The sequence below is a fragment of the Citrus sinensis genome, chromosome 2, assembly GCF_022201045.2.
Source record: "Citrus sinensis cultivar Valencia sweet orange chromosome 2, DVS_A1.0, whole genome shotgun sequence".
In the NCBI taxonomy this organism is placed as follows: Eukaryota; Viridiplantae; Streptophyta; class Magnoliopsida; order Sapindales; family Rutaceae; genus Citrus; species Citrus sinensis.
The window spans coordinates 20,644,051-20,655,793 of record NC_068557.1 but is presented as its reverse complement, the minus strand read 5'-3'; the positions used below and the strand labels follow the sequence as shown (position 1 = coordinate 20,655,793).

Genomic DNA, 11,743 nt, shown 5'->3' with positions numbered 1-11,743 from the left:
AAATAGAAATGGAAATGTGCTTGAATGCCATTGATATGTTTACTTGGCAAAATAAATGGGAACGAAGAATGTGAATGAGAATCAATTTATCCAAATACCCATAGTATTAATAATTAATAAAAATAATTAATTTATTATTATTAATATTATTATTATTATTGTTTTTATTATTACTATTATTATTAAATTTTATTATTATTAAATTTTATTAACTTTATTATTTTAGTTATTATTAATTATTGTTAATATTAATTTTATTAATATTATCATTATTAACATTTATTATTATTAAATTTTATTAACTTTGTTATTTTAGTTATTATTAATTATTGTTGTTATTATTTTTATTAATAATAATTAATTATTATTAATAAAAATAATAATAACAATAACAATAATGATAATATTGTTAATAATGATAAATTAATTATTTTTATTAATTATTATTTTATCATTATTTTTATTGTTAATAATGATAATATTAATAAAAATAATTAATAATAACTAAAATAATAAAATTTAATAATAATAATAATTATTATTATTATTATTATTAATGGCATTTAAAATACTAAAATTAATTTTGATTTAAATGAGGGTAATTTGGAAAATATGAAAAAATTAGAGGGATACAAAAGTAAATAGATATTCAATTCTCATTCCCTCATTTTCATTCACAACCCCCCCATGGGAATGAAATTTTCATTCCTTATTTCCAAATTATGTGGGACCCACATATTTTATTAACATAACCTTTACAATAAAGAGATTATCTCCCAATCTCTTCACTCAAGTGTCTCACATACTCAAGTGTCTCACACACTCAAACTCTTATAATTAAGATGAAGAAATGAAAGTTACAATAAAACTCACTCAAAGAGTAGATATTCAAAAATGAAGAACAAGAGATGATTCAATGTTTTTGTAATTTGCGAATTGAGAGCTCAAGATATCTTGTGTGCTTTTTGTTTTTGCTTGTTGGAGAGCTTGAAAATGAATTGGATTTGAGTTTATATAGTTTGAGCTCAAAAACTAGCCGTTATGCACATTTTGGTCATAACCGGCTTACCATTTATAGACATCCGGTTAGCCGCTTAATGTTACCGTTATAGCCACAATTTTGAATTTCTGAATATCCGGTATGCCGCTTGTGAAATCCAGTTAGCCGTTTAAGTTCCAGAAACATTCTGCCCGAATCCGGTCTACTGTTTGTCAGGATCCGGTTAGCCGCCTGCTACAGTAACTGCTACAATGAAATATTTTTTAAATTTACAGTTTGATCTCAAAACTTTATAAAACTATATTATGGCCTAAAACGTTATGAAAACTTTCAAATAGGTCCAATTTCAGAATTTTTTAAGTAATGCTTTGTCAATCCCAAAACTTTCTGAAATTATGATTTCACCCAAACTACGTGAAATTATAGAATGACCTAAAATATTTAAATAGTTTCAAATAGGTCCAAATCCGAAATTTTAAAACAATATCAAAGGTTTTAAAATACTTTCATTTTAGTCCAAAATACTTTAAGTCCATAACATTATTTTCTTATTGTAAAAGCACAATTCATAAATCTTTGCTTAATTAACACATGTGGTTTGTTATCATCAAAATCAATATCTATAGTCATATAGGCTAACAAAAAGGGTAGGACAATTTGTCCTCTTATAATTACTCTAAACACTCTATTATACTAAATTTGAGAATTTAACTTTTACTCTATGCACTCTCCCAAAAAAAAAATTCTATTTAAATCATTTAAATTAATTTACTCAAAACACCAATAAAATTATTCAACACACTCAACGAAAATTTTTAAGAACTATAGCATAACTTGCAACAATAGAATTAAGTCAAGTTTTAAACAAACTTTTTAGAATAATTTTACTTATTAGCTATTGTTAATTAAAGAATGTATTCCATATCAATTTTTGCATCTACAAATTCTTTAAAATCAAGAGATATGGACTTTAACTACCCTAATAACAATTGAAAAACAAATTACCATCTGACACAAAAAGGAGGAAGAAGAAGATGCTGACTAGGTGGGTTTAGAGGGCTTTCAATTTTATTTATTTTTAAATCAAAGACAAAAAACAAATATGAGCACGTTTACAATAATTTCAGTTTATTTTATTTCTTGAAAAATGTATAGCTTACAAATATTTTGTCTTCAAAATAATTTAAAATATTGATTTGCTGCATGTTCAAATGAAGATTTTTTAAGATGTTACAAAAGAAAGAATATATGTTGAATAATGAGGGTATTGTATGAGTGTTTAAAGTAATTAAGTTATATTAGCTTATAAACAAATTGTCCTTAATGGTAATTTTTATGATGGGTAATTTTGAAATAAATTATTTTATTAAAGCAAGAGTGTTCAGAATATTTTTTAAAGTTTAAATAACTTCGCCCGGGGCAAAATTGTCATGCTTGAAGATGGAAGATTGATTCCCAGCCGCACTAAGAATCATGATCCCATTTCTCATTTTCAAATTAAGGTGGGCCCCATAATTATGATCTCAATTCCCGCCCTCATTTTGTGTAGCAAATGTTGTGAATGATTTCGATTTTGGATTTCAATTTCCCAATCTCAGAAGTAAGACACCGTAATTGTAGTTTAAGGGAATGCATGGGATTGGACTTGTGTCTATGATTTTATAATTTCTAGCTTTTTCAATTGTGTCGTCTGTACGTCTTTGGATTATTTCTTTTAATGCACATTTTTGTATTATGTATTTGGGTTGTTTTAGCTTTACTTGATTAATGTACGTGTTATTCTAGTGGAGATTTTCCAAAGATTTATGTGAGAGTGATCAAAAAGATCAGAGACTTAATTTTAAGAGAAAAGACGAATCTTTGTTTAGATAATTGTGAGTGAACTATGAGTTTAAACATTTGAAATTCTACGACAATTCAACAAGATATCGAGAAAGATAATGGATTTAAATTTTAAGCACAGGTGTCTGTATCTCATCCTCAAAAGACTCCATTGATTTGAATGTTTAACATTTTGATAAGGATAAAATCTCATTTAGTCCTTATATTTTAAAGTTAGTACATGTTCGGTCTTTATATTTTTAAAAATATCTAAAAATATCTCCGACATTAAATTATTAGCACATTTCCTCTTACTTTTTGTTGCTTTTAACTTTATTTTTACAATATTACCCTCTTACAATATTTTTTTTGGACATTAGTAAAAAAAAATTATCAATTTAATCTCAAAAAATAAAATAGAAACAAAATTAATATATGTTACTTTTTTGTAACACACTGTTACGGAATTAATATATTAATTTTTTATTACTAATATCCAAAAAAAAGGTAATTTAATTATTTTTACAATAAATTTTTTTCGGACACATGTAAGCTTTCACAAAAATTATTATATATTCTTTTTGTTTTTATTTTATTTTTGGGGTTAAATTGATAATTTAATTTTTTTTCTTTTTATTAATTTTATAAAAAGAAACATTACTGTAAGAGGGTAATATTGTAAAAACAAGTCAAAAGAAACAAAAAGTAACAGTAGGGATATCAATAATTTAAAGGTAGGTATGTTTTGAGGTATTTTAAAAAAAATAGAGACTAAATGGATACTACTATTAAAATATAGAGATGAAACGAGCTTTTACCCTTTTGATAACACACTGTTTTTCAATAAATAACCGGTTAATATGACTTGCAATTAACAAATTTTAACAACATTCAGTCACACTCATTTTCCTTTTTTATTAGTAAATTAAGTATGTCTTCAAGGTTTGAGAGAACATTCAGCACGCTGATGATTGTGACTATGATTATAGTGACTTGGGCATCTCATCAAGTCATGTCTCGCACGTCGCATAAAACTGGCAATATTGCTGCAAAACATGAGCAATGGATGGTTGAATCTGCACGCACTTACAAGGACCAAGCGGAGAAGGAAATGCGGTTTAAGATATTCAAGAAAAATCACGAATTCGTTGAGAAATTCAACCGCGAGCAGGGCATTAATAATAACCATACGTACAAGTTAAGACTCAATAAATTTGCGGACTTAACTCGTGAAGAATTTCTTGCCTCTTACACCGGATACATCATACAAGCCGCCTCCAGCTGATCATCCCCACAGCAACAGAAGTAATTGGTTCAAGAACTTAAACTCGAGTAAAATGTCTTTTTATGATAGCATTGATTGGAATGAAAGAGGCGCTGTCACTCCTGTCAAAGATCAAGGCTCATGTAGTGAGTGAATTAATTCAATAAACATACATACGTACCTCGTTAATGCCTACACTAGACGGGGTTAGGGTTTATGATACAAACTATTAAAATTATCTATTTTAATTTTTTAATTTTATGGTATTAGCTAATTTTGAACTAGTCAAAAGTAGCTGCACTTATTTTGTGAAACTACATGTAATTAGTGGAGCATTATGTGAGAACATACTTAGTGTTACTAATTTTTAGGTTGTAATCCTAAATAAGCTTTATTATATAAAGCTTGATATTATTCAATAAAAAGTATCATAAGTTTATTATTTTGGCAACATAAAAGCTGTCATTGAGAGTTTTATTGGTTTTTCGAATAACCGATACTTATTTGGAGGTTTAGGTTTTCTCGAATTAACCTCATTTGTCATCTAATTTTTTTTATTTCATTTAATTTCTCCTTATAAACTTTAGTGTTTGTATCATTTATCATTGTTTCTGTGAGCATTTTGTCTGATTAACATGACTAAATATTGTTCGTACACAGATTGTTGTTGGACATTTACAGCAGTGGCGGCAGTAGAAGGACTGAACAAGATCAGAACCGGGGCAATTAGTGTCACTTTCGGAGCAGCAACTAGTGGACTGCTCCACCCTAAACGGGTGCGCCAGAAATTTTATGGAAAATGCCTTCGAGTACATAAGGCAATACTAGGGGCTTGCGAGCGAATGTGTGTATCCCTATCAGGGAAGGCAAGACTATTACTGTGACGGGTGGAGGAGCAGTGCCAGCTGGAAATATGGCGCGATAAGGGGGTACCAATACGTGCAGCCGGCCACCGAGGAGGGCCTGCAAGAAGCTGTGTCAAGGCAACCGGTGTCGGTCGCCATTGATGCCACCTGGTTTAACTTCTACCATGGGGGTGTTTTCACGGGACCTTGTGGGAATACTCCTAATCATGGTGTCACGATCGTTGGATATGGGACAACTACGGAAGCTGAAGGGCAGCACCCATATTGGTTGGTTAAGAATCGGTGGGGAACGAATTGGGGTGAGGGAGGTTCTATGAGGATCTTCAGAGGTGTTGGTGGATCAATCAGGTCTTTGCAATATTGCAGCCAATGCTGCGTATCCTCTATGATTTTTTTTTCTTGCTTTTTTTTTTTTTAATTATATATTATTGCAATTAGCTAGCTTAGATTGGTCACCTGGAATTAAGTGCAAGTGTGCAACTTCTTTGATCGCTTGCTTGCTTTAGACCAGTGTTTCAGTGTTTTTCAGGCTTTGAAAATACTGTATGATTTGAATGTAATAATGGTAAAGCTTCGATATTAACTTTATTGAAGTATTTTCAAGTCCAGTGGCTTGAGTTGAAACCCATAATGCTACTGTTGTATTTTTGGTTAGATGATTACTTGGCCGATCGAAGCCATTGAGTGCCAGGTTCGATTGGCGAATTAATTAAATTTAAGAAAAGAAATATCCTCCAAAAGCCTAAAATGTGAAACAGTAATCCTCTGCTCTCTAGTCTCCAGCTCCTGAAGAAGGAGATCTCTTCTCCCTGTCTCGACGATCACGTTTCTTCTTTCTTTTAGGTGTGAGGGTGAGTGTTTGGTTTCAGCTTCTTCCTCCTCTCATTAGGTGTGAGGATGGCTATTTTGTGCCCATCCATGGCCTGTGATAGTTGTTATGTGCTTTCGTTGAGCTTTTTAGTGAATTAAGTGTCCTAATTCTAGAATTATAGTTTGTGTGTTCCAAATCTGGAAAATTAGACACTATAGATTAGGCATTGCGGTAGATTTGTTCCAGTACGATCAGTTAGAAAGACTAACTACGGTTAATTTTGTATAACTATAAATGAAGCTCAAATTTGTTAATTTTGTATAACTACAAATCAAGGCACCTTCTTTTGATACCTCAAGTGCGCAAATCTATCTCCGCGCATGTACGTACTATTGTTATTTGAATTCTAATGAAATATTATCATTTTGCAGCCAACGCGGACGATAGCTCCAATCACTCACAAGCCATCGTCCGTAATTAACCAACACGGTCGATGACTTCCATCGCCTGCAACCAATCAAGTTTGTTTAATGATAATTTAATTAAAAAAAAAAAAACGGGTGTAATAATAATTTAGTCAAAAATGGGTGGAAGTGGCTATTATAGTAAAAAAAATTATTTTATAATTAATTTTGATAATAATTTATTAAACTGACTAAATAGGTAAATTTCCTATTTAAAAAAAAAATGATGTGCTCTACCGATATCATTCATCATGGCCCAACTTATCCAATTTTTGTGTTATGAGATCTAAGGCTATCTATTATTAGTAGCTTGTAAGCAAGGATACATCACCAGCTACGCTTGGTGCCAATTACGTGCATTTAGTATCAATGGACATTTGCCACTTCGGCCTTGGCCGAAGTGGTGGGCTGCTGCCCTCACAAGCATTGTGAGGGCAGCGGTTTTAGCCCCCACAAAAGTATTGTGGGGGCTAAATGTTCTTTATATCCTTCTTCCTTGCGAAATGCAAGTGGAGTATGGACATCTTCTCCTGTGAGGGGTTATTTGTATTGGGCATGTACTTCATAGAATTCATTGTAATAATGTAAGTCCCAATCATGTATATCTGATTGTAAATATCAGTGTAATACCTCTGCTACAATAAACAGTTGTTGTAAATATCTGTGTAATGCAGTAATCTGATGATTAATCAGTCTAAAAAAAAAAAAAAGTATCAATGGACATTTTAACCAATGGGCCTTTGGTATAATGGGAGAAGCCTTACACTTACAATGTTGAGAGCAGGGGTTCGAGCTTCTATAAAAGCATTATGGAGGTTAATTTCAGTTCTTCTTCAATTATCAATTAATTGAGTAGAGACAGTCTCTCCCTTATGAATGTGAGTGGAGCAGGCACCCCTCGAATATTAGAGAGGGTTTAAAATATTTGGGCATATACTTCAGTGTGTCAATGTATGATGGTGGTCCCGATTATATAGTATGATTGTAAATATTAATTGTAATGTCTGATGTAATGTCAGTAATATTTATGTATAACAGACTTAAAAAAAAAAGTATCAATGGATATTTTAGGGATTTTTATTTTCTTCACATTTCTTCAATTTTTTTTTAAATTTATTCTACTTTTTTTTTTTCTTGAAGATTATAATTACGCGGTCATTCATTGTAAGTGCCCTAGGCTTTTAATTGATAATTATTCATCACCAAAGTTGTATAACTGAGTCTCCTTTTTTACTATCCTATTATTCATCTATACATTATTTTACTTAATTGTAAGTTAAAATAATTATAGCTGAGAGAAACCCTACACGACAACTAATTAATACTGAGGATTCTAATCAAAACGTTGAAAAGTATTATTTCAAAATAATTTTTTTGAAAAAGTATTATCCAAAAATAAGATTAAATAGACAACAAACAAATTATACTAAAAAATACTGGGTAACCCTAAATGAGTTTCAAGTAAAAAGTCACCAATTCAATGACATAATGACCGAATCAGCTTGGCTATTACGGGCATTACTATTTGTTTTCCCCACGGCTATGGTTGATCAATGACCACGTTCACCAACTCACCGAGTCCACTCACCCCCATCACCCAAACTTCCCCAATCTCTAGATTTTTAAAGCACCAGCGGCGGCACCAGCACCAGCAACACATGAACGCACATCAGTACAAGCAATGTTGCTAAAGCCCCTACTTAGAAACACACCTCCATTTCGCCTCAAACAACTCCATTTATCATTGCCCCCATTTAATTTTCTCACATTTTCTTCGGGACCCAATCACTATTTACCCAGAAGTCAGTTCCCAAACTTGGTCACTAGAGTTTGTGAAATTTTGTCTAATCTTCAATGGAAGAAGAACCCTGAACTGAATCACTTGAGCGCCAAGCTCAGACCTCACCATGTCTCGAATATCATCAATACCCATCAAAATACGGATGTTGTTTTGCAGTTCTTTTACTGGATTTCCAAGCGGCGTTTTTACAAACACGATATGGGCTGTTTTGTTTCGATGTTGAATAGGCTTGTTCATGATCGAAACTTTGATCCTGCTGATCACGTGAGGATTTTGATGATTAAAGCTTGTAGAAATGAGGAGGAATTGAAGAGGGTATTTGAGTTTTTGATTGAATTGAATGGGAATGCTGGCTTTCGGTTTACTTTGTATAGTTTCAACACTCTTTTGATTCAATTGAGCAAGTTTGATATGATTGATTTAGCTAAAATTGTATATAGCCAGATGTTGTATGATGAGGTTAGACCTAGTTTATTGACATTTAATGCTATGATTAATATGTTGTGTAATAAAGGGAAGATTAATGAGGCTGAGCTGATTTTCAGTAAGATATATCAGTATGATATGTGCCCGGACACGTTTACGTATACTTCATTGATTTTAGGCCATTGTAGGAACCATAATTTGGATAGAGCATTTGAGGTTTTAGATAGAATGGTAAAGGAGGGTTGTAGTCCTAATGCAGGTACATATTCCAATTTGATTAATGGGTTATGTAATGAGGGGAGAATTGATGAGGGGCTTGACATGTTTGAAGAAATGATTGAGATGGAGATTGAACCAACAGTTTTTACTTATACTGTTCCGATTTCTTCACTGTGTGAGGTTGGGCGTGTGAATGAGGCAATTGAGCTTTTCGGGAGTATGAAAAAAAGATGTTGTAATCCAAATGTGCAAACATACACTGCATTGATTACTGGATTGGCTAAAGCAGGGAAACTTGAAGTTGCAGTTGGGTTGTACCACAAAATGCTGAAGGTTGGTTTAATCCCTAATACAGTTACGTACAATGCTTTGATAAATGCTTTGTGCACGGGTCGAAGATTTGACAATGCTTTGAAGATCTTTTCTTGGATTGAGGTGCATGGTAAGCCAAATGTGAAAACATATAATGAAATTTTGAAGGGACTCTGCTCGGTAGGTGACATGGACAAGGCTATGGTCCTTTTCAATAAAATGACTAAAGCTGGGCCCCCTCCTACTGTGATTACATATAATACTCTCATTGGTGGATACCTCAAAATGGGGAATCTAAACAATGCTAAGAGATTATTGGATATAATGAAGGAGAGTGGATGTGCACCAGATGAGTGGACTTATTCTGAACTGATTTCAGGGTTTTGCAAGGGTGATAAGCTGGATTCAGCCTCGAGACTCTTCAGTGAGATGGTGGAACGGGGTTTAAGTCCAAATCAAGTAAACTATACTGCTATGATTGATGGTTATTTTAAGGAGGGGAAGATTGATGTTGCCTTGTCCTTATTTGAAAAGATGGAGCAGAACAATTGCCGGCCCAAAATTGAAACTTACAATGCCATAATAAATGGTTTGTCCAAAGATAACCGGCTACTGGAAGCTGAGAAATTATGTGGGAAGATGGCAGAACAAGGATTACTGCCAAATGTCATTACCTATACGTCTTTGATTGATGGGCTTTGTAAGAATGGTGGTACCAATCTTGCATTTAAGATTTTCCATGAAATGGAGAGAAAGAATTGCTTGCCAAATCTACACACCTATAGTTCTCTTATTCATGGCTTATGTCAAGAGGGCAAGGCTTATGATGCAAAGAAATTACTTGAAGAAATGGAGAAAAAAGGATTGGCCCCTGATCAGGTTACATTTACCTCACTAATGGATGGTTTTGTTACGCTTGGTAGGCTGGATCATGCATTCTTGCTTCTTCAGGAGATGGTTGGCATGGGGTGCAAACCCAACTACAGAACATATGGTGTGTTGTTGAAGGGGTTGCAAAAAGAATCCCAAATTCTCACTGAAAAAGTTGTGGCCCAGAATGATGTTGTTTATGGTTGCAGCTCATACGGGAAAGTTGGTAATCTTGAATTGATGTGTAATCTTTTATCTAGATTGCCAGAGTATGGATGTGAACCTACAGTTGATACATATAGTACTTTAATTTGTGGCCTCTGTAGGGAAGGCAGATCTTACGAGGCAGATCAATTGGTAGAAATTATGAAAGAAAAAGGCTTCTGTCCTGACAGAGCGATCTATTACTCTCTTTTAGTTGCTCATTGTAGAAATTTAGAGGTAGACTCTGCTCTGGAAATTTTTAACTTGATGGGAATCAGTGGTCTAGAGCCTCACTTGTCAATTTATGCAGCACTTATCTCTGCTCTCTGCAGAGCATCTCGCACGCAAGAAGCTCAGCATTTTTTTGAGAGCATGCTTGATAAGCAATGGAATACTGATGAGATTGTGTGGACAGTTTTGGTTGATGGGTTAGTGACGAAAGGGCTGCCAGATCTTTGCTTGAAGTTTTTGCACATAATGGAATCTAGAAATTGCTGTATCAATCTACAGACATACGTTATCTTGGCCAATGAACTTTCCAAAGTTGACAAATCAATTGACACTGATCATCTTGTTAAGCGAGTTAACGAGAGCTTTCCTTCAATATCATCAGGACAGACAAAATGCATTGTTTCCTAAAGAGTAAGGGTATACCTGTAAAATAAACCTTGCTGATACTCTGACCTGGATGTAAAATTTTCTGGGGGCAAGGTGTATATAGATTTTGGAGCTGTCATTACCTTGTGATGTTATCTGATAAATGGTGAGCAGATGATGTTATTAACTTTTGTTACTGATTAAAATACTGCTGCATTTCCATATCTGGTATCTTGTCAGCTTAATTTCTGATGACTATTTTTGTTTCATATTGCACCAGAAAAAGTTATCCTTGACTTTCCCAAGCCTGAAGCTGGGTTGCATAGAAATGACAGTATAGAGAAGTTTTTGGCATACTATCTGAAGCCAGTAATATTCAGGTAAAAGAGAAAATGCTTGGTTATTGCCTTATTGGGTAAATATAGAAATATACTTGCATATAGCTGAACCCTTGTTGTGAAAACATATGCTATTAGTTAATTATTTGTTGCTTTGCTCTTTTTACTTTGGCCATGGATCAAACTTCTCTTCAACTTCTTCTGATCATTTTTTATGAATTACTGGTTGTTTGACATGTTAAGTTGCAAAACTTACTGAGTTTGAATTTTGTAATTTGGTCTTCAGTGGGACCCACTGTTACTACAACAGAGTGATTTGATTTCTATAATCATATACCCTGTATGTGCATCATGCAATAGCTATGTGGAAATGCTTTTGACTGATTTACACCCAAATTTGTATGCTATAGAATTAGAGATAGTATCTGTAAATCATATAGACGTGGGAATTTGACCATGCTTGTTTTTTTTTTTTTTCTCCTCAGGTTTTGACTGTGCAGCTTTAATTGTTCCCCTCTCAGCTGTTCCTGGTACCAATCCTTAAGGTGCACAATATATAACGCCAAAAAGATCATACTGCGGTTATATACGGCATGAAACGGTCATTCTTTATTTTTCCAATTACCAATACTTTTCAATAAAATATACAAAATTTTTACCATGTAATTGCTTGTGGAATTTGATCTTGTACATGAGTAACAAATAAGCTGCCTTCCTGTTACTTTATAATTTTTGGATCAGCCACCAACC

General features: G+C 33.2%; 1 protein-coding gene and 1 pseudogene across 1 annotated transcript; both read left to right on the top strand.

Annotated features, from left to right (window-relative positions):
* Positions 1-3,752: 3,752 nt before the first annotated feature.
* On the top strand, positions 3,753-5,528 carry LOC102629632 (zingipain-2-like; annotated as a pseudogene).
* A 2,123-nt stretch (positions 5,529-7,651) lies between these two features.
* Positions 7,652-11,714, top strand: LOC102610844 (pentatricopeptide repeat-containing protein At5g65560-like). Its single transcript, XM_006469448.4, has 3 exons — positions 7,652-10,821; positions 10,936-11,035; positions 11,479-11,714. Exon 1 carries the CDS (start codon positions 7,908-7,910, stop codon positions 10,695-10,697), a length of 2,790 nt encoding a protein of 929 aa, XP_006469511.1. The 5' UTR covers positions 7,652-7,907; the 3' UTR covers positions 10,698-10,821; positions 10,936-11,035; positions 11,479-11,714.
* Positions 11,715-11,743: the final 29 nt, after the last annotated feature.

Excerpts from the sequence above, each read along its gene's own strand:
- LOC102610844 (XM_006469448.4), top strand. The coding sequence starts at position 7,908 with ATGTTGCTAAAGCCCCTACTTAGAAACACACCTCCATTTCGCCTCAAA.